This window comes from Physella acuta, unplaced genomic scaffold (genome assembly GCF_028476545.2).
Source record: "Physella acuta isolate Inbredline_101_S28 unplaced genomic scaffold, ASM2847654v3 ptg000374l, whole genome shotgun sequence".
NCBI classification, from domain to species: domain Eukaryota; kingdom Metazoa; phylum Mollusca; class Gastropoda; family Physidae; genus Physella; species Physella acuta.
The window spans coordinates 836365-862784 of record NW_026731893.1 but is presented as its reverse complement, the minus strand read 5'-3'; the positions used below and the strand labels follow the sequence as shown (position 1 = coordinate 862784).

Here is a 26420-nt window from a genome sequence, read left to right as displayed (position 1 = left end):
TTTTAGATAACATAAGGAAATTGCGCTTAAATGTCACTAGACTTTTTAATTAACTTGTTTTTTATAACACGTGTTTTTTTTAGATTTTGCAATCAAAACGGCCGTAAAAATAATAAAAAATAAAAACTTAAGACTTGAAATTATTAAAAATGCAATGTTTTTAGAATCAATGGTATAGAAGTTGAAAATCCAGCGAAAAAGGAGAAAATAAAGGACTTTCTTTGAATAAAACAAGGAACTACTATTTAAATTACTAAAACGAAAAGCGTAAAAACAAAGACATTGCGTCTTGTTAAGCTTAAGATTTTGCGCTTGATAAATAGTGTTATGGTAAATGTTATAACTTCCCTTAGGGTTCGGGCACGGTCAAGGTCTAGAGCTAAGGTTGGGGCTAAAATAAACGACTCGGTAGGTTAAGGCCTTTTAAATGGGTACGGCCAAGGCCGAGGCAAGTGTAGGGTGTTACAATTAACCTTTAAATCAACTCCAAACACAATTCAAGGCATTGGTCAAACATTGATTCAACTTGTCATCTTTATCAGAGTTTCTTCCAGACACTTTTCTCCGGGGGGGGGGGGGCACTTGAAATTTTCGGGGGGGGGGGCGGTAGACTTTCTTCGGGGGGGGGGGGGGGGGGGGCGGACACTGTTAAAAGTATATATTTTCTATATAAATTATATAAATTTCATTTCGTTCGGGGGGCGGTAAAAATTTTTCGGGGGGGCAAAGCCCCCCCCTCCCCCGAAGAGATGCCTGGAAGAAACTCTGAATTCTTTATCATTACACCACGTCCTCGTCCCTATACGCTACCAACCAGAGTTTCTTTCAGGCATCTCTTCGGGGGGAGATGGGGGGGGGGATGTTGCCGAAGGAAGAAGTCTACCGCCCCCCCCCCCCCCCACACAACGAAATGGAATTTATGTTAGATAATATATACTTTTATTAGTATATCTAACAAGCAAAATAATTCCCCACATATTTACGTCATCAATTTGTGCTGTGTTTTATTATTAGTCAATGTTAATTTTATTACGTCGTTTCCGTAATTGGGTTGCTAAACATTGAAACCGATACATTGAGTATCTTCTCTGATTCAAGTTTAAACTAGACGCTAAACTATCATGGTGCTTGTCGTACGGATGGCTTCTGCTCCGGCTACATTCCGGCATTTATTTGCCGGAACTAATGCTCTGGTATCAAAGGACATCAGCCGTGGCTTGACTTCGCTAACCGTTAGTGGTAATGTTAATGGAGGTAAGGGGGCGACAGAGGAGCGATCTAGTTCTGTTTGATCCCTATTCTATAAAGTCTAGATCTAGACCTTGTCGTTACTATAGAGTACTCTACAGGTTTTTAACTAGCTTTATCGTAGGGCACGTATTGAATAGGCCCCTAGATTCTAGATCTAGATCTCTTTTACGGAGTTTTTCAATACAAAAATAATACTTAAATACCCCCCCCCCCCCTAAGAGGCTAAGAGCTACTGCACTCATCCCCCATGTCAAGTGCTAATTATCCCCATGTTAATTACCCCGTTGCTGAATACCCCTTGTCGATCAACACTTTTTCAATTACCACACCGTCAATTATTCCATACCAATTACCACTTGCCCTCTACACCTATTACGCCATATGTCAATTACCACCATGTACCACTAAGTAATGGGTCGCTACGACTAATATTATCTAATATTTATTGTATAACCCAACTAAACAATTTATATTTCTGAGATAATGTAAACAGATACGTCTAATTTAACTATATAAATATATTAATTCTGAGATAATGTAAACAGATACGTCTAATTTAACTATATAAATATATTAATTCTGAGATAATGTAAACAGATACTTCTAATTTAGCTATATAAACAAATTAATTATGAGATAAGGGGTCGTCCATAAATGACGTCACACTCGTAGGGGGAGGGGGGTGTCCGTAATTTTGTGACGGTGCGTGATTAGGGGGAGGGGGGGGGGGGGGGGGGGCGGCGGGGTTCAGATGGTTGGACGTCACACTTTTGCATTTAAAAAAAATTTTTTGTTAGAAAACTAATTTTAGCCGTCATTTCGCGTTTTAGAAAACTGTTTTAATAAATTGTAGTAGAAATTTATTAAAATACTCTATTTTGACAGAGTTCAGACAAGATTTTAGAAAAATATCGTTGTTTAAAAAAAAATTCAACCGCAATTTTGAGGGGGGGGAGTTGTAAGCTGATGTGTGACGTCATTTTAGGGGAGGGGGTCTGGCTTTTTGTGACGATGTGTGACGGAAGGGAGGGGGGGAGGTAAAAATCGTCAAAAAGAGTGACGTCATTTGTTGATGACCCCTAATGTACATACACATACCTGTATAACCATATTATTTACAGGAAACGTGCTCGAATCCTGTAGACCATCTCTACCTGTGCAGGTAATGTTGGCGTTAGTTTGTCTGCTAGTAACCAAGATAAACATTTCTTTGGGACTTGAAGACTGACATTGGACCAGAGGCGTAGCGACGGGGGGGGGGGGGGGGTAGGGGGGTGCATATGTCCCAGGGCGCCGACCTTAAGGGGCGCCAAAATGGATTGTCAAAACAAATTAAAATGTTATTTTAGCTGCATTTTTGCATTATAGTTTGAGGGGGGGGGGGTGTAAATCGAAAGTTTGGGGAGGGGGTGCAAATTGAAAGTTTGAGGGGGGGGTGCAAATTGAAAATTCGCTCCCGAAGGGGGCGCCAAATTTAAAGTTTGTCCCCGGGCGCCGGGAAGGGTCGCTACGCCTCTGCATTGGACAGCTACTATTTAAAGCAGCGGTTCTTAACCTGGGTCCGATTAAACCCCGGGGGTCTGGTCAGTCAGTCACAGAGGTTGGTCGGGTGTCCAGACACACACTCGACTTGTATGACTCAACAATTGGGTGTTTTGTCTGAGCCCACAGTAGAACTCCTAAGAAGAATTCCGTGAAAGCACACATGAAACTTGCGTGGTTCGGTACCTGTAAAAAGGTTGTGAACCACTGCCATACACTAGTGGCGTAGCGAGGTCGGGTGTCTTCCGGTGCGGCACTTAATGGTGTCACCCCCCCCCCCCCCCCAGAGGCGTTGCGACCCTTCCCGGGGACAAACTTTCAAGTTTTCGATTTGCACACCCCTCTCAAACTTTAGATGCGCCCCTCCCCTTAAGTTTTCGATTTGCACCCCCCCCTCAAACTTTTGATTTGCACCCCCCCTCCTCAAGTTTTTCTCTATATATTTTGCTATTTTTTGCCTTGGTGTCACCCCCGCCCCCCCCCCCCTCGCTACGCCCCTGTCATAGACTATAAATAGCACAAACTGTTTGTTCTATAACGACTTAGAATATCAGACCAGTCTTAGACAAATAATAGAACCATAGTTCCTTCTACAACTTGAATTGTATGTTTTATAACGGCTTACGCCATAAGACTAATCTTAGCCTAATAATAGTACCATTGTTCCTTCTTCAACTTGAACTGTATGCTCTATAAAGTTGTACACAGCAGGCCTGACCTAACGATTGTTTCAGCATGGGACGGCTGCTAAAACCTTGAAGTACTGGAGCGGTGTGCAGTGCCAGACACGAGGCTTGTTCGGTCAGTGCCGGACAGGAGGTTTGGCAGTTACAAAACAAGCGCTGAAGCCTGGTCTGTCCAACCCATTCTGGGTACCATCGGCTGGATACTGTGATTATCCTCCTGTAAGGAATTTCTTTTAGTAATCATAACCCTAACTCTCACATAGATAAATTAAAAAAGAAATGAAATAGTATAACTAACAACCTTTTACGCTTTTCACATTATAACTTTCCGTCAATTATTTGCCAAGTGATATATTTTCAAAGTCACAAAATTTCTACCTTAATCCTAATACTATTGTATCGCGTTTTTGACATGAATAGCATTAATGATGTTCCGTATTACTTTCAGACACTACATATGGCTAAAAAAATTAAGCTTTTACACAATATAATGAAATGTTTTTTAAAACCTAGTAATTAATATACAATAGTTCGTTTTATAGATGAAAAATAGATGGTATTTCTTGATAGGCACCGTACACTTTTTAAATTACACCAACAGATAGGCAAATTCTTTATTTTTGCGGTAATTCTGCTATATATGTACCTTGATGTGATTGTTGAGAAATATTTGATATAAAACTGCTTCGGGTTATAAAAAAAAATGTTGGGAAACCGTAGTGAAGTTGACTTCAAAATGCATAACCTAGAAGTTTTTAATAAAACTGTGCAGATCCCAGAATTATCTATATATACACGCCCTGTGCAGTGGCGTAGCGAGGTCGGGTGTCACCCGGTGCGGCACTTAATGGTGTCACCCCCCTAGAGGCATAGAGACCCTTCCCCAGGGACAAACTTTCAAATTTTCGACTTGCACCCCCCCCCCCCCTCAAACTTTCGATTTGCACCCCCCCCCCTCAAGTTTTCGATTTGCACCCCCCCCCCCTCAAGTTTTCGATTTGCACCCCCCCCCCCCTCGAGTTTTTCTCTATATATTTTGCTATTTTTTGCCTTGGTGTCACCCCCCTAAATGGTGTCACCCGGTGCGGTCCGCACCCACGCCCCCCCCCTCGCTATGCCCCTGGCCCTGTGTAATATTTTACGCCAAGCTGAAATAAAAGCTTTATATTAACTTTAGCTCCACGTATCATCATCGTTGCCCGTTTGTACCCAAGACACACGGGGCAGATTACGTAGAGTTCATGGGATACTGTAGTCAGTACTATGCCCAGCCGCCTTTGTTTTCCTAACTTGAGTTAGGTACCCATTAGTGCTGGGGTGGACTCAGGGACGTTCTACTGATGGACCCTGATTCGAACTCGAGACTTTAAGCTTAGCAGTCTATCGCCCTATGACGCCGTGCCATAGCTACACATATAGTTAAAACTAACAGTAATTTGTTATGTTCCTTTGTCAACTACAGAACACAGTTTTTGATCTGGAGTTCCGGAACGGAATTCTACCAGGAAACGCTATCATCGTGAAAGGCATCCCACATCCTGACTGTAAACAGTAAGATACTTAATGACTAGTATTTAATTTAGGGAGACGAACGTTTTCCCGAAAGACACTTGCACGAATGGGACAAATGCCCGAATGGACACTTGCCCGAATGGGACAAATGCCCGAATGGACACTTGCTCGAATGGGACAAATGCCCGAATGGACGCTTGCCCGAATGGGGGCAAATGCCCGAATGGACACTTGCCCGAATGGGACAAATGCTCGAATGGGACAAATGCCCGAATGGACACTTGCCCGAATGGGACAAATGCTCGAATGGACACTAGCCCGAATGGGACAAATGCCCGAATGGACACTTGCCCGAATGGGACAAATGCCCGAATGGACACTTGCTCGTGTCGTAGATCCTTTAATTATATTAATTAGAAACTGAAAAGTTTCTTTTCTAATATTTTTCCTTAGTATTTTCTAAAATTAAGAGTGGTTTATTTATTTAGTAAGATACGTTTAGGAATCTTGTATAACTTTAGCTAGATTTCTCTGAAATATTTTTTAAGGTTTCTGTATTGGGCTCAGAACAGGTAATTCTGTTGTGAGTTACGTACTGTCATATTATGTTGGAGGTCGGCGTGGTCGGGTACAATGAGATCATGGTTGCTGAACCGAAAAGTCCCGAGTTCGAACCCTCGGGCAGATGGGGTTCAATAGCTGGGGAAAGCAACTCTTCTAGGAGAGACAACTCCAAAATACAAACAACTGCTGCCTTGTAGCTTATTCTTGGTTGGAAAAAGGTTATGGAAGCAAATTCTGAAAGAAAAGCAGGGTGAAATCGAAGTCAACGACCTCAATGGCGCATAACCAGAAGAGCCGTTTTGTGAAAAGCTTACATGCCATCGCTTCGTTCGATTCTACTGGAAGTGCTATAACAGCGCGTATTGTTATAGAGATATTTTAGTGAAGCTCAGTCCGAATTTATTTAATTAATATACAGGTGGTTAATGAATGCCGGGAGAGGGGGGAGTACATGGTTGGGTTCTAGCGCCTTGCTACATGCAGATGATACTTGTAAAAATGGTTATGGAAAACTTGATTTTTTTTTTTAATTCTCAACCTTACTTGATGTTCTAGAACTATTTTGAGTAATCATTTTATTGAGCTATGGATAAGTTGTTATATTATTATATGAACATCATGGGCGAAAATAAAAATACATTTATAACCAAGTCAACTTGAGGTAGATAATTAGTTTTACGTAACTCTATGTCCGAAAGTAAACAAAACGTATACGTGAATTATCAACATTCGGTTCAAAATGTGTATTATTTCGAGATAACTTTTTTTGCCAAATTTGTTATTGCATAATTGTATGTATAAACAGAGGGTTAATTGTATAGCTACATTAAATGTAAACTTGAAAAGTATGCTATAACTACGCAAATGTTCGGCGAAATTAACTGGGTTGTTATTTACGCTATAACCACGCAAATGCTAAAAGAAATTAACTGGGTTATTATTTACGTTATAACCACGCAAATGTTACACGAAATTAACTGGGTTGTTATTTACGCTATAACCACGAAAATCTATACTGAATTTACAGGGTTGTTATTTACGTTATAACCACGCAAACGTTATACGAAGTTAACTGGGTTTTTATTTACGCTATAACTACGCAAATGTTATACGCAGGGGCGTAGCGAGGGGGGGAGGTGGGGGGGGGGGTGCGGAACGCACTGGGTGACACCATTTAGGGAGGTGACACCAAGGCTAAAAAAAGCAAAATATATAGAAAAAACTTGAGGGGGGGTGCAAATCGAAAATTTGAAAGTTTGTCCCCGGGAAGGGTCGCTACGCCTCTGGGGGGGGGGGGGGGTGACACCATTAAGTGCCGCACCGGGTGACACCCGACCTCGCTACGCCACTGGCTATAACCACGCAAATGTTATACGAAATTAACTGGGTTGTTATTTGAACAGGTTTACAGTCTCCCTTGACTGCGGTCGGCAAGATGTCTCCACCGTCCCATTCAGCTTAACAGCTTACTTTAAGGACCGCCCTGAAGCCAATAACATTGTGTTGAATAACCGGAGGAATGGGATTATCAATCGCAAGAACGAGAAGAAACTTACCACCTTCCCATTCCAGCATGGCAAAGAATTCAAGATGAAGATAACACACGATAAGAACCATTTCAAGGTAAAACTCGTTTGTTTTTTCTATCTGCTACCCAGAGGTGTAGCGACCCTTCCCGGCGCCCGGGGACATACTTTCAATTTGGCGCCCCCCTCGGGAGGAAATTTTCGATTTGCACCCCCCCCCCCTCGTACTTTTCATTTGCACCCCCCCCCCCCTCAAACTTTCAATTTGGCGCCCCCCCCCCTAAGGTCGGCGCCCGGGGACATATGTCCCCCCGCCCCCCCTCGCTACGCCTCTGCTGCTACCTAGCGAATGAGTAAAGGGGGATGATTGGGGGAGGGGGTGAATGTTGATTGTAGTGTGTATCCTGTGACGTTTGTCCTTGTTCAATCCTCTTGTTGTGAGTTGTGACAGTCCGGTTTGTACCTTTTTGGCTACGGGTATATAAGGTGTGTGAGAACGTGTGTGATTGTCTCAGTTTAGTGAAGTTCTCCCACTAGGTTAGTGTAGGTTTGTTTTGTACTGTTAGATAGCCACTGTATCTTAGTTCTTAGTTTGTGAAGGCTATTTCTGTATTTTGTGTAGGTTAGTTCTGTACTTTTAGATAGCCAATGTATCTTAGAATCTTAGTGTAGGTTAGTTTTGTACTGTTGGAAAGCCGCTGTATCTTAGTGTAGGTTAGTTCTGTACTGTTAGATAGCCACTGTATCTTAGTTCTTAGTTTGTGTAGGTTAGTTCTGTAATTTTAGATAGCCAATGTATCTTAGTGTAGGTTAGTTCTGTACTGTTGGAAAGCCACTGTATCTTAGTTTGTGTAGGTTATTTCTGTACTGTTAGATAGCCACTGTATATTATTTTGTGTAGGTAAGTTCTGTACTGTTAGATAGCCACTGTATCTTAGTTTGTGTAGGTTAGTTCTGTACTGTTAGATAGCCACTGTATCTTAGTTTGTGTAGGTTAGTTCTGTATTGTTAGATAGTAACTGTATCTTAGTGTAGGTTAGTTCTGTACTTTTAGATAGCCATTGTATCTTAGTTTGTGTAGGTTAGTTCTGTACTGTTAGATAACCATTGTATCTTAGTTTGTGTAGGTTAGTTCTGTACTGTTAAATAGCCCTGTATCTTAGTTTGTGTTAGATAGCCAATGCATCTTAGAATCTTAGTGTAGATTAGTTCTGTACTGTTAGTTAGCCACTGTATCTTAGTTTGTGTAGGTTATTTCTGTACTGTTAAATAGCCACTGTATCTTAGTTTGTGTAGGTTATTTCTGTACTGTTAGATAGCCACTGTATATTATTTTGTGTAGGTAAGTTCTGTACTGTTAGATAGCCACTGTATCTTAGTTTGTGTAGGTTAGTTCTGTACTGTTAGATAGCCACTGTATCTTAGTTTGTGTAGGTTAGTTCTGTACTTTTAGATAGCCAATGTATCTTAGTGTAGGTAAGTTCTGTACTGTTAGATAGCCACCTTATCTAAGTTTGTGTAGGTTAGTTATGTACTGTTAGATAGTAACTGTATCTTAGTGTAGGTTAGTTCTTTACTGTTAGATAGCCAATGCATCTTAGAATCTTAGTGTAGATTAGTTCTGTACTGTTAGTTAGCCACTGTATCTTAGTTTGTGTAGGTTATTTCTGTACTGTTAAATAGCCACTGTATCTTAGTTTGTGTAGGTTATTTCTGTACTGTTAAATAGCCACTGTATCTTAGTTTGTGTAGGTTAGTTCTGTACTGTTAGATAGTCACTGTATCTTAGTTTGTGTACTAGATTATGTATTTATATTTAGAATAGCCTGTGTTGTGTAGATAGTATTTAACTCTTTTAGTGCTAACAAGCCTTTTTTACATTTAGTCTTGTGTTTTGTAACTATGTTGTGGTTGTTTGTCTTATGTGTTGCGCTACGCACTGGATCACCCGAAAGGTGTGTCCGTGTGTTCACAACACCCGATAGGAAACATTGTAACGTACCTATCTGTTTGTGTCGATTTGATGAGGCGTAGCTAGGGGTGGACGGTTGAGGCGGTACCAGTGTTTCTTCCAGACTTTTTTCTCCGGGGGGGGGCACTTGAAATCTTCGGGGGGGGGCGGTAAACTTTCTTCGGGGGGGCGGACACTGTTAAAAGTATATATTTTCTATATAAATTATATAAATTTCATTTCGTTCGGGGGGGGGCGGTAAAATTTTTTCGGGGGGGCTAAGCCCCCCCGAAGAGATGCCTGGAAGAAACTCTGGGCGGTACCCTACGTGACGACACTTGGGGGGCGCCAAACCTAGAAGTGCGGAAAACTCGGGAGGTCTTCGTGGTCGAGTTGGTAGAGTTCATGGTTGCTAAAACGAAAAGTTTCAAGTTCAAATCCCCGGGCAGATGAGCCCTGACAGCTGGGGTGAGCCACCCTTCTAGGAGAGACAACTCCAAAATCAAACAACTGCTGCCTTGTTTTTTGTTCTTGGTTGGATAAAGGCTATGGAAGCAAATCCAAAATGAAAAGCAGGCTGAATTCGGAGTCAATGGCTTCAATGGCGCATAACATGTTGACACGTAATACTTAAATGTGTTGGATGGAAGCTTTCCAACATTAAAAATTAGGAACGAAAAAAAAGGTAGAAAAGAAATACAAATATCAATTCTGAGTTGCGGCACTGAACTATAGCCAGTCAAAGTTAAGAAAACAGACTGATGCTTTGCTTTCCTCGCTGAATGAACTGTATTCTACATCCGATGTGTGACAGCATAATTAAAAAACTCTTAAGCGGCAGTCATTAGTAAAAGGCGCATCTAACCTTACCGGATTGGGAAGGAGTACTTTTACACTAAAGCGAACAATTATATATAAATGGGGAGGGGCGTGTAAAAATAGTTCGCTCCGGAATGGGTTAATACGCCTCTGACGGGTTGGTGAACACATTTTAAAGAAATGACAATGAGAACATGAAATATACTAATGACACCACGTAATACGTTGATGACATAATGTAATGTGTTGGTTACATAATGTAATGTGTTGATGGCGTAAAATAATATGTTGCTGACACCATGTAATATATTGTTGACATAATGTAATGTTTTTGACATAATATAATATGTTGCTGATATGCTTTTATGTGGCCCTAATAGACATGTGTATACTGATAGATGGGACGAGGACATTACTTGGTATTACTGGCACAACGCGGTTAGCCATTGTCACAGTTATATGCAACACACTGCCAATGAACCTGACACACTGTCATACGACACTGACACCACGACAATGACACCACGTGATTTTGCACTGACACATCATGATAAACAACCGGCCAAATATAATGCGACACACCTAACGTGGTAGAAGACTGACACAACGTGACACAACGTGATCTATCTCCAACTCACCACGGCGTGACATTGAACATTAACAATGTCACACTGCCACCAAACTTTGTGACACTACCAACTAGAAACATAACACCAGCGTGATTTTGTTGTTTTTTCCTCTATTTTCCAGGTGGCTGTCAACGACCAAGACTTGGATTTCATAGTCCACGACCTGCAAGTCTTCGAGAGACTGAACTTCGCCAGGGTGTTTGGGGACGTTAGGGTCACCACGGTTTCCTACATCCCCGGTTCTTAAACGTGTCACGCCACACGTGTCACGCCAAACGTGATCACGTCACGTGACTCGCACACAAGAACAAACCCACTGAAGTGAAGTTATGTTAGAAGTGGACAAGTCAGTTAACAAATGAGCAAGTCAAAAGTGAACGTGTCCATTTGAGAGAAATTGAGAAATTTTAATTAACTTTGAAATGTTTACTGAATTTACATGATTTGTTCTCCTCGTAAAAACAGTACTTTAATAAACCATTAATATTTACCCCTTCAAATGTCATTTATATAAATATATTGTCATTTGTATAGATATGTTGTCCATGTCATTTGTATGAATATGTTGTCCATGTCATTTCTATAAATATGTTGTCCATATCATGTATATAAATATGTTGTTCATGTCATTTATATAAATGTTGTCCATGTCATCTGTATAAATATGTTGTCCATGTCATTTGTGTGAATATGTTGTCCATGTCATTTGTATAAATATGTTGTCCATGTCATTTGTGTGAATATGTTGTCCATGTCATTTGTATAAATATGTTGTCCATGTCATTTGTGTGAATATGTTGTCCATGTCATTTGTATAAATATGTTGTCCATGTCATTTATATAAAAATGTTGTCACTGCATTCACCGAAAATCTTAAAAACATTATTGACTACTTTTAAAATAACATTAATAAATGCAATTAAACCGATAATTAGAGATAGATTCTGATAATATCGGTTCCACATTAAATACGATATTGTTATAAGAATTTTAATTGGTCAACCGTTCTGATTTTTAAAGTATCGTTGACAAAATGAACAACAATTTCATGGCACACTAGTTTTTACAAATTGTGCATCTTTGGTGATTTAAAGAACGTTAATTTCAGATTAAAAATTCCTGACACTAGGGCTTCCTGACTCCTAACGTGCAAGACATTCATCGTTCTTTTTCTTCACATTTTTGTATTGACGCCTCAACACATACGTCTTCCAGGCTTCAATATTCCGATACCCAAAATGTTTCTGACACCATAGTCATTGATTCGGCCTTTTTTTTCTCCGGGAGTGGGAGGGTACCTTGAAACTTTTGGTTGGGGGGAGGGGGCGTGGCGGTACTAAATTTTCCAATTTTCCTCGGGGGGGGGGGAGGAGGAATACTGTTAAAAGTATATATATATATATATATATATATATATATATATATATATATATATATATATATATATATATATATATATATATATATATATATATATATATATATTCTATATATTCTATTTCGTTTAGAAGGGGGGGGGGGGTCACTTGCTTCGTCGGAGTGTGGAAGGGGGGGTAGGACCTAAAAGAAGCACTACTCTTACTATCCGGACAAAAAAAATCCCCTCCATAATACTAAAGCATAATAAATTCAAGCATCGACTCAATTAAAATCCTTGTTTGGTCTCTCAGGAATAGAAGTAAAAAATAAGCAACAACAAAAAAAATATCAGTACAGTATTTCATCACCTTTCATACCGAAGAAACACTGAGCAGTTGAAGTAGAGTTCATCTGTTTCGAGACCTCGAAATACATCGAGAGAGTCTGGTGTGCTCTATGCCATGCAATTTTGCTTCCCTAACGTGAGTCAGGTACCCATCATGGCTGAGTGGACTCAGGGACGTTGTACAACCTCGGTAGCCGAACCTGCAAACGTTTTAATACCAAGCTTTTATATAGTTATGCCGTAAAAAGAAGAAATAAATCATTTTTCTTTAAATATAATAATAAACTACTATTTAGACAACTAAAAAGAAATGCGTGAAAGAAATTTTCTACTTAAATATAAGATTTTGTTTTCATGATCCCTTTCAAATTTTGCGTGATTTCCGGTGTAAGGTGTTTCCGATTTATTAGAAAAGATCACTTCTACCTGATAAATTTATTCGAAATTCAAACTTTTCACGTCAGTAAAGACCAGAGGCGTAGCGAAGGGGGGGGGGGGCGGACCGCACCGGGTGACACCATTTAGGGGGGTGACACCAAGGCGAAAAAAAGCAAAATATATAGAGAAAAGAGGGGTGGGGTGCAAATCGAAAGTTTGAGGGGGGGGGGGGGAGTGCAAATCGAAAGTTTGAGGGGAGGGGTGCAAATCGCATTTGAAAGTTTGTCCCCGGGAGTCGCTACGCCTCTGGGGGGTTGTCACCATTAAGTGCCGCACCGGGTGACACCCGACCTCGCTACGCCACTGGTAAAGACTCGCTGGCAGTCCATTAAGACCCAACATTAGTTGTTTACTTAACATGTTAAAAAGTAATCAATGATTTCTTTAGTTGTTCGTCTATTGCAGGGGTTTGCAACCCCGTGCCTGCGGGCGCCAGGGCGCCCGCCGAATGATTCGTATGTGCCCGCCCATCACTATTCTACAGACAAAATTTTTTTCATTAACATTATTGAAAGGTTGGAAGGGATGGAAATCGAAAGTTTTAGGGGGGGGGGGGCAAATCGAAAATTTGAGGGGGGGGGGGGGGGGGGGGTTGCAAATCGAAAATTTGAGGGGGGGGGGGGTGCAGATCGAAAATTTGAGAGGGGGGGGGTGCAAATCGAAAGTTTTTTCCCCGGGTGACGGGAAGGGTCGCTACGCCTCTGGAAGGAGTTTGTCGATTTGAAATAGGTGGTGCCCGCCACCCACTGATATGTTAGAATGTAAAAAAAAAGGTTGGGAACCCCTGGTCTATTGTATACGTTGCTTAAGAACATTTTGTGCGCAATTATTTTGTGTACACGTTAGTATTCTATTCTTTTAATGCAATATAAGAAAAATGTGACTGGGTAGATCGCTGCCGATTTACTTTCAATAATAACACTCACAATACAATGCGGTAAACATCATCACTCAAATGCGTCATCAATCTATGCTGTTTTTTTAAATAACATCAAAATCGTCTTCGTAATTTCACGTCCTGTCTTGTTGCTATACATCTAAGAACAGCGGAAACAAGCTACATCTTTTCCTTTGATTTAGATCTATATTTATATAATCAAAACACTTAGCAACAATGGTGCTTGTCGTACGGATGGCTGCTGTTCCGGCTACATTCCGGCATTTATTTGCCGGATCGAATGCTCTGGTATCAAAGGACATAAGCCGTGGCTTGGCTTCGCTAACCGTTAGTGGTAATGTTAATGGAGGTAAGGGGGCGACAGAGGTGATTTTTTAAAAATCTATTTAGTCTCGATACTAAATCTAGATCTAAATCTGTGTTTATTTTCTTCAAGACTATGCATGCATTTTTAAAAGGGTCACCACGTTATGATGTGTGTGGACAAATATTGTATGTCGACTTGAACCCGTTGCTACTGAACCTATTTTGTTCAAATTTTTACAGAGAAATTGATTGTCTTATAGATCTACGATAAAAGAAAATTGAATTACCCGTATGACAATGCATCGACTTTCAATTATCCAATGGCCCACATTGTCAATTTATACACTGTGCCTTAAATCTGTCGAAACATGTAGGTTGCCCCCCCCCCCCCACCCCCCCCCCCCACCATGTCAATTACCACACTGTCGACAAGAGTATAGATCTAGTTAGCGTTAATGTTAGCATTTGGTTATGATTTTTCTCAATTATCAAAAACGGAATGACCAATTACCCCATTGTTAATTATCTCTATTTTAAGTAAGGCACTGTGAACCTTATGTCGACTGCCCTTAAGTCAATTACCACCGTGTGGATTATAGTTAGCGTTAATGTAAGCATTTGATTAAGGTTTTGTTTTAGGTTTCGGACTACGTCTGTCTGTATCTAATCTACATCCAAATAATCCCCCTCCACACACACCCTTCCATATACACCCCCACATACACCCCATCCACATAACCCCCTCCACATAACTCCCTCCTCTCACACACCTCCATATACACCCCTCTACATACACAACCCCACCCTCTACATATGCACCTCTACATACACCCCCTTCACATATACCCCTCTACATACATCCCCTCTACATATACGTCTACTCTATATATACTCCCTCTATCAATTATTCCTACACCAACTCCCTAACAACATCAACTCGCACTTGCAACACGATTCTCACCTAAACAGTTATACTCCATTGCATGTCGCTATGAAATCAAAACTTATATCAATAGCAATTTTAACAATAATGTCTTAAACACATTTTCCAATGAGTGTATCACAGTGTATTTGTTGCATCTCTTCGCGTGTGTGTGTGTGGGGGGGGGGGGCTGTTAGAGGGGGGCTGTTAGATTTTATAACGACATTAAGTCCCTCCTCTCACACACCTCCATATACACCCCTCTACATACACAACCCCACCCTCTACATATGCACCTCTACATACACCCCCTTCACATATACCCCTCTACATACATCCCCTCTACATATACGTCTACTCTATATACACTCCCTCTATCAATTATTCCTACACCAACTCCCTAACAACATCAACTCGCACTTGCAACACGATTCTCACCTAAACAGTTATACTCCATTGCATGTCGCTATGAAATCAAAACTTATATCAATAGCAATTTTAACAATAATGTCTTAAACACATTTTCCAATGAGTGTATCACAGTGTATTTGTTGCATCTCTTCGCGTGTGTGTGTGTGGGGGGGGGGGCTGTTAGAGGGGGGCTGTTAGATTTTATAACGACATTAAGTCCATCCAGCACCCACTAGTACCTATCAAAGTCCTTGAGCATAAATCTGACCAAAACATATCCCTCTAAACTGAAGTCACAGAAACAGGTGAACTCTACTCCACATGTTAGGTAACAGATATAAAACCATGAAGACCTACAAAGCAGGTAAACATTTGGTACTAAACAACGACAAGAAATCGATCAGTAGACCATCAGCTAACAATATTGTAACGATCAGATTACAAGGAAATAATTATTAGGTTTCAAAACTACCAGCTGATTTGATCTTTTTTTGATAAACAGCGTCTTACAAACAACAAGTAAAATACATACAATAACTATACCTGGCCGTATGTTCATTATATTCATAACGAGAGAACCCACTTTCAGTGGCGTAGGCAGGGGGGGGGTTAGGGGGGTCATAACCCCCCCCCCCCACCATAGACCCCTCGGTATATATATAAAGTATGAGGGGGGTTGCAAATCGAAAGTTTGAGGGGGGGGGGTGCAAATCGAAAGTTTGAGGGGGGGGGGTGCAAAATCAAAAGTTTGAGGTGGGGGGGGGGGGGTGCAATTCGAAAGTTTGTCCCCGGTTAAAAATTTGACCCCCCCCCCCCCCCCCTCATGAGACGATCCTGGCTATGCTACTGCCCACTTTAATTATATCTATCGCTAATGCATTTGATCTAGTCTAGATAAATCAACATGTTTTTTTTTACAGGAAAGCTGCTGGAATCCTCTAGACCAGCTCTACCACTGCAGGTAATATTGGCGTTACTGTGTCCACTAGTACTAGAGTACAGGTGAACTGTTGGTTCTTATAAAAACTTCTCTATCAAACGATTCTGAGAATTACTATACGTAGTATGCTTCTGTCTTGTACCTAGTACGATTGCTTCACCAAAACATTTAAGAGTATATTTAATAACGTTACAATGAACTATTAAGAGTTTCTTCCAGACATTTCTTCGGGGCTGCTCCGTCCCCCCACCCTCCCCCATCAGAAGAAAGTCACCTCCCTTCACCAACCCCCCTTCCCCCCGAACGAAATGGAATTAAGATAGAAGATATACTTTTACCAGTGTCCGCCCTCCCCCACAAAATTTAGTCCGCCTTCCAGAAAATATCAAGTTCTCTCCCTTCCACCCCACCCCCACCCCCGGAGAAAAGTATGAAAGAAAATCTGGTTCTATTACCTTACAAAACTTAGGCTGACGATACACAGTACTATTTTTCATTGCAAACTTTCAACTGAATTTTCATCTTCTTCTTGCACTACCAGAATATCTTCAGACGGGAATATCTTTACACCACTGGTTCTTAACCTGGATTTCATCGAACCCCAAGGGTTTGGTGAGGTAGTCTCAGGGGTTCGGCGGAGGTCAAGACCCACACCTGGCTCGTATTATTGACGGTCAGGTTTTGTTAGTGCGAACCACAGAACTATTAAGATGGGTTCGGTCAATGCGCATGTGAAACGGGTGGGGTTCGGTAGCTAAAATGTTAAGAACCTTTATTCCTTCTACAACTTGTTCTATAACGACTTACAATTCCAGACCAATCATAGACTAACAGACTAACGATAGAACCATCATTCCTTCTACAACCAGAGTTTTTTTCAGGCATCTCCAGGCAGAGCCCCCCCCCTCCCCGAAGAAAGTCTACCCCCCCCCCCACCCCCGAACGAAATGGAATTTTTATAGAAAACATACTTTTATCAGATTCCTCCGCCCCCACCCCCCACCCCGGAAATATCAAGTGTCCCCCCCCCCCCACCGGAGAAAAAAGTCTGGAAGAAACACTGTCTACAACTTGAACTGTATGTTCTAAAACGACTCACAATTCCTGACCCATCATTGACTAACGATAGAACTAGTGTTCCTTCTACATCTTGAACAGTATGCTCTATAAAGTTGTACACAGCAAGCCTGACCTTATGATTGTTTCAGCTTGGGACATCTGCTAAAACCTTGAAGTACTGGAGCGGTGTGCAGTGCCAGACACGAGGCTTGTTCGGTCAGTGCCGGACAGGAGGTTTGGCAGTTACAAAACAAGCGCTGAAGCCTGGTCTGTCCAACCCATTCTGGGTACCATCGGCTGGATACTGTGATTATCCTGATGTGAGTACTTTCTGTTGAAACTTCTTAACGCTAACCCTTTCATAGATATACTGAGTAATGAGTTAGTTTCAGTGGAAATCCTTTCATTTTTGTTTACTTTGTTTAGTGTTTAGGTCAATTAATTACAAAGTTATGGATTAGCTGCCCTGATAATCCTTTTCTAATCCATGCGTATGTAAATTCACGCAGAGACTGTTATAAGTTTGGGACTTTTACCTCTAGAAATGCTCCAACAAGGTTTTAAAGTTATGTTTTCCTTAATATTTCTAAACTTATAAACTCGTTAAAAATGGAATTGCTTTGTAGATGTGCTGAAATATACGAATACGCTTCTTTTTAACCATGAAGTTTTGTAAGATTTAGAACACAAACGAGTGTACATATCGAAAAAAAAGACAATTGTAGTTAAAACAGTCTGGTTTTGGATAAGTTAAATATATATATATATATATATATATATATATATATATATATATATATATATATATATATATATATATATATATATATATATATATATATATATTTAACTTATCGAAAAAAAAGACAATTGTAGTTAAAACAGTCTGGTTTTGGATAAGTTAAATATATATATATATATATATATATATATATATATATATATATATATATACCGTCTGTCCCATGTTTTCTGATTACTCTATTTGCTATGGTTAAGTTTTAAGGCTGTGTTTTTTTGTTGTTTTTTTTTTACTAGCGGATATGTTTAGAGTTCAAGTATCCTTTCTCCCATCTGTCATCTCCCCTCTCCCATCTCCCATTAAAAGCAACCTAAAAGGGTAGCTCCTTTAGCGCTAACAATCCTTTGTTTTGTTCCGTTTGATCCATAGGATATAATTTTGGATTCAAAAATCACGAACGGCATCCACCCTGGAACGACAGTCATCATCCGAGGCAAACCCAGCCCATGCTGCAAACAGTAAGGAAAATAAATGAGTTGTAACTTAATTAATTAGTAATTAATTTTTTTTTTCTCGAGGCAAACCCAGCCCATGCTGCAAACAGTAAGGAAAACAAATGAGTAGTAACTTAAGTATTTAGTAATTTTTTTTCTCTTTAAGTTTTCTAAATAGTTATTTACAATTAAGAAGGAGATTTAGTTAGAACAAATGAGTGATTTAAGTATTGGATAGTAAGTTCAAGAACCAGTACATATTTTTGTACGTTATGTGGTGTGTTATGAGTTATGTTATGTACTGTTTTATTTCGAGATCAATGAGAGAGAAAAGGTAAACAAATAAAGTAAACGACAGCTGACAAAAGGTGATTGATGGAGTAACTATACACTTTATGTGTGATGTTTTAAAATAGGGTCAAAGACATTTCAACTACCGTCAATAACTTGCTTATATTCCGTTTTCTCCACAAAATCCCACGGCCCCCTTACAATAAATGTCCCGCTAATGAAATATCCTCCCTTAGATTACATATTATAACTATTTATATCCGACTCCATAACCAGCTCCATATCCGGCTGCCTTTCTCAAACCATACCTCTAATTTATGGCATATCTATAACCCTATAGCTAACCAGTCCTTAATTAAAAGAACCCTTAAATGTCCTTTAATTCATTTCCGGGGAATAGTTGACCTGGGAGTAATATGCCAATTCGATTTTTTGGGGTGCGGGTTGTGTACGATAATTTTATTTAAAGGGGTTTAAAATATTAGATCCAAGGTAAATATTGGGGGGTTTAAAGGGGGTTTAAAATATTAGATCCGAGGTAAATAACGGGGGGTTTAAATGGGGTTCAACATATTACATCCGAGGTAAATAACGGGGGGGGGGGGGGGGGGTGTGATGGTCGAGAGTTAGTGGTTTGCTTCTGCGCAGATAATATCCGCAGCAGTGTCAATGCAAAAGTCTCTCATTTTGTTTTAAATACCCGTGTTATTACAGGATGTAAGAGAACGATAACTCGTCTTTATATATTTCCTTGAGCGAGGTGTGGCATATGTGTTATGACTAGATTAACTATCTGCGGAAAAAAACAGACGGTATAACTACGATATGCACAAAAAATGGTATAAAAACAAAACATTTTTTACGTGGGATAGTAAACACTTTGTTTACCTAAAAAATCGGGTGAAATATGGTGGGCTTTATTTTTTACATATAAGTAGTTTTATACGTGAAATGTGTGTTGTTAAATAATTATTTTCTGTAAAAATGAACATTACTTTTATAACTAAATCAAATCTATGCCTGAAATGAAAGGTATAACTAAACACCTGTATTTGCGAAATTAACACATGTGTCTTATTAATAATAAAGTAGTTTTTTTTTCAAACCTGGTTATATATAAGACAGATGTAACAGAGTTTATCTCATTCTTCTATACGAGAAAAATGGCCCGTTGAGGAAGGGTACAACGGGCGCTAGGCTGATAGTGCTGTCTCTTTTCTCTAAACTAAAACCAACCCACCACCCCACACACCACCCCCACCCCACCCCCCACCCCCACACACCACCCCCCCACCCCCACCCCCCCACCCCCCCACACACACCACCCATTCCACACACCGCCGCCCCACCCCCCCCCCCCCCACCCCCCCACCCCCTCCACCCCCCCTCCACCCCCCCTCCCCAAAAAAAAACATGTCTACCGTCCCATTCAACGAAATATAATTATATACTTTTTCCAGTGTCCGCCCCCTCCCAGAAAATTCTACCCGCGCCCCCGAAAATTTCAAGTACCCCCACCACTCTCCGGGGAGGAAAAAGTCTGAAAGAAACACTGAAACCAACCCCCCCCCCCCCACCCCCACACCCCCCCACACCCCCCCACCCCTCCAACACCCCCCCCCCCCCCCAAAAAAACATGTCTACCGTCCCATTGCAAGAAAACCACTTTTTAGATTAGACACATTAATTAGGCGGTAATTTTATTATAGAGTATCGATGAGGAAATTTCTTTTGAGTTGGGGAGTGGGGGGGCTCAGACGTTCTTACGCGGGGGTGGGGCTTCGCCCCTACCCGAAGAATTGTATGAAAGAAACTCTTCACGCAAACCACTTAGATTAGACCAAATTGCCTTTGTATTGAATGTTTACTCGATAATCAATGACGTCATATTAATGTGTGCACTATCCGGCTTGAGATTATTTTCTACTCTGTGCTAAATGGGTCGACGTCATACTTCGTTTTTCGAATTACTATGCATGTTTTTATTTTCCTTGTGTTTTCTCTAGAGCGTTCTTGTCAGATAGATACATAGACAGACAGCGAAACTATTAGTATTAATGAGACAGATGTAGCAGAGTTTATCTCATTCTTCCTAGCTACCGTTAGTAAACTTAAAGCGAATGGGAAATGGTGCTGACCAAACCATTCCTTTATTTGCCGAGGTCAAAAACATCAACTCTATTTGATCATGGTACGGAGTGGCCTAGCAGTAGAGCACTAGACTGCTAACACTAAAGTTCAAAACCCTTTTCAAGTCAGTAGACCGGCCCTGAGTTCACTCAGCTGTGATGAGTATCTAACTCACGTTAGAGAAAGTAAAAGCGGCTGGGCATAGTGCTGACCACACTATTCCTTCATATGCCGAGGTCACAGAAACAGATGAACTCTACTTCACTTTCCTCATAGACCGTCAGGTCTGGAAGAGGAAATATCTACTCCATCTGCTCCCTGGATCATCAGGACTTAAAACTGTCATTCTATTTTAACAGGTTTACGGTATCCCTCTATATCTCTCATTGATCACCAGGACTTAAAACTGTCATTCTATTTTAACAGGCTTACGGTATCCCTCTATATCTCTCATTGATCACCAGGACTTAAAACTGTCATTCTATTTTAACAGGTTTACGGTATCCCTCTATATCTCTCATTGATCATCAGGACTTAAAACTGTCATTCTATTTTAACAGGTTTACAGTATCCCTCTATATCTCTCATTGATCACCAGGACTTAAAACTGTCATTATATTTTAACACGTTTACGGTATCCCTCTATATCTCTCATTGATCATCAGGACTTAAAACTGTCATTCTATTTTAACAGGTTTACGGTATCCCTCTATATCTCTCATTGATCATCAGGACTTAAAACTGTCATTCTATTTTAACAGGTTTACGGTATCCCTCTATATCTCTAAATGATCACCAGGACTTAAAACTGTCATTCTATTTTAACAGGTTTACGGTATCCCTCTATATCTCTAAATGATCACCAGGACTTAAAACTGTCATTCTATTTTAACAGGTTTACGGTATCCCTCTATATCTCTCATTGATCATCAGGACTTAAAACTGTCATTCTATTTTAACAGGTTTACGGTATCCCTCTATATCTCTCATTGATCATCAGGACTTAAAACTGTCATTCTATTTTAACAGGTTTACGGTATCCCTCTATATCTCTCATTGATCATCAGGACTTAAAACTGTCATTCTATTTTAACAGGTTTACGGTATCCCTCTATATCTCTCATTGATCACCAGGACTTAAAACTGTCATTCTATTTTAACAGGTTTACGGTATCCCTCTATATCTCTCAATGATCATCAGGACTTAAAACTGTCATTCTATTTTAACAGGTTTACGGTATCTCTCTATATCTGTCATTGATCATCAGGACTTAAAACTGTCATTCTATTTTAACAGGTTTACGGTATCCCTCTATATCTCTCAATGATCACCAGGACTTAAAACTGTCATTCTATTTTAACAGGTTTACGGTATCCCTCTATATCTCTAAATGATCACCAGGACTTAAAACTGTCATTCTATTTTAACAGGTTTACGGTATCCCTCTATATCTCTCATTGATCATCAGGACTTAAAACTGTCATTCTATTTTAACAGGTTTACGGTATCCCTCTATATCTCTCATTGATCATCAGGACTTAAAACTGTCATTCTATTTTAACAGGTTTACGGTATCCCTCTATATCTCTCATTGATCATCAGGACTTAAAACTGTCATTCTATTTTAACAGGTTTACGGTATCCCTCTATATCTCTCATTGATCATCAGGACTTAAAACTGTCATTCTATTTTAACAGGTTTACGGTATCCCTCTATATCTCTCATTGATCACCAGGACTTAAAACTGTCATTCTATTTTAACAGGTTTACGGTATCCCTCTATATCTCTCATTGATCATCAGGACTTAAAACTGTCATTCTATTTTAACAGGTTTACGGTATCCCTCTATATCTCTCATTGATCATCAGGACTTAAAACTGTCATTCTATTTTAACAGGTTTACGGTATCCCTCTATATCTCTCATTGATCACCAGGACTTAAAACTGTCATTCTATTTTAACAGGTTTACGGTATCCCTCTATATCTCTCATTGATCATCAGGACTTAAAACTGTCATTCTATTTTAACAGGTTTACGGTATCCCTCTATATCTCTCATTGATCATCAGGACTTAAAACTGTCATTCTATTTTAACAGGTTTACGGTATCCCTCTATATCTCTCATTGATCACCAGGACTTAAAACTGTCATTCTATTTTAACAGGTTTACGGTCTCGCTGGACAATGGGCGAAAAGAAATGTCAAACGTCCCTTTTAACATGACCGCCTACTTCAAAGAGCAGAAGGAAGCCAACAATGTCGTGTTGAACAGCAAGAAGAAAGGTGTTGTTGATTATAGCAATGAAAAGACCATTTCAACTAAAATCCCGTTTGAGATCAACAAGGACATCAAAATAACTGTGCAACCCGAGGAGAAAGTTTTTAAGGTAAAAGAAAGTTTTAATTTTTTTTTCTGATATGCTACATTGTTTATACATTCTTTCTTCTTCGTTCTGAGTTTTCAATGTTGAAAGGGATTCCTTCATATACAATTATTACGTGTGTGCTTGTTATGCGCCTAATAGATTGTTGACTCCTATTTCAGCTTGTTTTTTCTTTTTGAATTACCTCCATAGCCTTCTTCAGATCATGTATAGAATATAGCGGTCCTAGGACCTTTGACCACAGGTGCTTTGACCATAGGGGGTTTGACCATAGGGGGTTTGACCACAGCGGAGCTTTGACCATAGGGGCTTTGACCATAGGGGGTTTGACAACAGCGGGGCTTTGACCATAGCGGTGCTTTGACCATAGGGGGTTTGATCATAGGGGATTTGACCATAGGGGGTTTGACCACAGGTGTTTTCTCAGATGAGGGTCTTTGATCACAGGTGGTCTATCAACTGGTGTTTGATCAAATGCGTTGTGTCCGGCTTTGATCATAGGTGTTTTGTCCAAGCGATATAAGATGCTGCACGAAAAAGTACAACGTGCTGTCCAGACACATGGTCAAACAGATGTACTGACATATTTGCGTGCTATAGCACATCTGTCATTTAGTTAACCATTTTATGTATTACATCTTTGACTATATTGTTGGCAAGTTTTGTATCATTTTTTATCCTTTATACATGCTATGTATTTTCAAGTACATCTACATTATTTATTTGTGAAACTTGTTATATGTCGCATTATTTGTGTTTCATTTATATTTAAAATAAATCTATGAGGCCTAACGCCAGCCTTTATGTGGAGAATAAAAAATAGTTCTTGGCTTTTTTTAAATACATGTTATTTTCTATTAACGTACTGTCAGGAAACATGTATAAAATCGTGTTAATTCTATCACACCTATGATCAAAGCCGGACACAGCGCTTGTGATCAAACACCCGTTGATAGATCACCTGTGATCAAAGACCCTCTCCTGAGAAAACACATGTGGTCAAACCCCCTATGGTCAAACCCCCTATGATCAAACCCCTATGGTCAAAGCACCGCTATGGTCAAAGCTCCGCTGTGGTCAAACCCCCTATGGTCAAAGCACCTGTGGTCAAAGGTCCGCGCACCAGTATAGCAGATCATGTTACTAGATCATGTTTATAGTCTAGGCGTAAACAGATCATGTATGAATGGGAAGATGTAGGCTACATTGTAGCATACTAAAACTTTTTTCCATTCAATATAAGTAAATGAAAATGTATATCTTGTTTGTATTAACTAATTTAAATCGATGATTTATAGACGTTAGTAGAAAATGAAAAGAAGAATTAGGCCCTTTATAGCATAATAAAACATCTTTCCATTAATTATGACCCAATGAAAATGTAGGCTCTTTATTTAGTTTGTATTAACGCATTTATACCGATTACTTATAGACATTAGCAGAGAATCGGAAGATGAAAGTTACAGTGTAGCATAATAAATCATATTTAAATTAAATTCGACGAAATGAAAATGTATACCTAGTTTTTATAATCGCATTTTAAAAAAAAAAATATTTCCACAATTTTCACTGCGCATTTATATCAATTAAATTTGACGAAATTAAAATGTATGTCTAGTTTTTATAATCGCATGGAAAAAAAATATTTCCGTAATTTAACACTATTTGTTTCTAGGAACCGTTATCAAAGGAATGTGATACTGACCAGTGGCGTAGCCAGCTCGGGTGTCACTCGGTGCGGCACGTAATGGTTTCACCCCCCCCCCCCCAGCGGCGTAGCGAGCTCGGGTGTCACCCGGTGCGGCACTTAATGGTTTTAACCCCCCCCCCAGCGGCGTAGCGAGCTCGGGTGTCACCCGGTGCGGCACTTAATGGTTTCACCCCCCCCCCCCCCCAGCGGCGTAGCGAGCTCGGGTATCACCCGGTGCGGCACTTAATGGTTTCACCCCCCCCCCCCAGCGGCGTAGCGACCCTTCCCGGGGACAAACTTTCAAATTTTCAATTTGCACCCCCCTAAAACTTTCGATTTGCACCCCCTCCCCCCTCAAGTTTTCGATTTGCACCCCCCCCCCCCCCTCAAACTTTTGATTTGCACCCCCCTCAAACTTTCGATTTGCACCCCTCTCTCAAGTTTTTCTCTATATATTTTGCTATTTTTCGCCTTGGTGTCACCCCCCTAAATGGTATCACCCGGTGCGGTCCGCACCCCCCGCCCCCCCCCCACTCGCTACGCCCCTGATTCTGACATGATTTTAGTTTTTTAATTAATTGATTTTATTCTCCAGGTACTCGTCAATGACAGAAGCTTTGATTTCCTGCCTCATACGATCAAAGATTTCAACAAACTCAGACATGTGAAAGTTTACGGCGGGTTTAAAGTCACTGAGTACCAGATTACTGAACCTAACCCACATTCCTACCGACCAAAATAAGGTTATTAATACATTTGGGGGACATCACTGTTTTCTCGATAGGACGTTTATGTCATGATGTCACCTCCCCCACCCATGTCGGGATTTTTCAATTTTTATTTAAATGACTATTTTACTCTAATTGAGCATAATTGAACAATTTTTCATCAATATATTTTAAAATTATTTTGTCTTGGTGCCACTCTTTAAATGACGTCACCCGGTGTGGTTCGCACCACTTACCCCACCTAGCGACGCCTCTGCATACGTTAAAAGTTGATCATGAGTCCGTCCATTAACAGTGAACAAGTCAGTAAACAAATGTTCAAGTTGAATCTGAAGTGAACCAATCTAGACAATATTGAAGTAATTTGAATCAATCAGTACTTGAATAAAAACATCATTTTTTGCATTTGCAAGTGTCATTTTTAAAAAAATATATTTGTTTTATGTTGTCCAAAACACTACGAACTAAATAGACTCCTCTAGATATAGCTAAGATATAAAAAAAGAAGTAATTGGAATTTCGGGTATTCAAGATCTTGTCCATAAAGCTCCAAATTACACAGTATATTTCTGAATATAAGTCCACCATTCGGTACAAAAAAAGAATAGTGGGTAGTGGCGTAGGCAGGGAGGGTTAGGGGGGGTCATAACCCCCCCCCCCCATAGACCCCTCGGTATATATAAAAAGTATGAGGGGGGGTGCAAATTGAAAGTTTGATGGGGGGGGGGGTGCAAATCGAAAGTTTGAGGGGGGGTGCAAATCGAAAGTTTGTCCCCGGGTAAAAATTGGAACCCCCCC

General features: G+C 40.2%; 2 protein-coding genes across 2 annotated transcripts; both read left to right on the top strand.

Annotated features, from left to right (window-relative positions):
- Positions 1 to 1023: 1023 nt before the first annotated feature.
- On the top strand, positions 1024 to 10964 carry LOC131941836 (galectin-3). The gene is made up of 6 exons (XM_059301398.1): positions 1024 to 1254; positions 2373 to 2413; positions 3528 to 3698; positions 4942 to 5030; positions 6959 to 7178; positions 10602 to 10964. Exons 1-6 carry the CDS (start codon positions 1122 to 1124, stop codon positions 10725 to 10727), a joined length of 780 nt encoding a protein of 259 aa, XP_059157381.1. The 5' UTR covers positions 1024 to 1121; the 3' UTR covers positions 10728 to 10964.
- Positions 10965 to 16810: 5846 nt separating this feature from the next.
- Positions 16811 to 26027, top strand: LOC131941854 (uncharacterized). The gene is made up of 5 exons (XM_059301416.1): positions 16811 to 16831; positions 17309 to 17479; positions 18331 to 18419; positions 22985 to 23207; positions 25490 to 26027. The coding sequence occupies exons 1-5, from the start codon at positions 16811 to 16813 to the stop codon at positions 25634 to 25636; spliced, it is 651 nt and encodes a 216-aa protein (XP_059157399.1). The 3' UTR covers positions 25637 to 26027.
- The last annotated feature ends 393 nt before the right edge of the window (positions 26028 to 26420 follow it).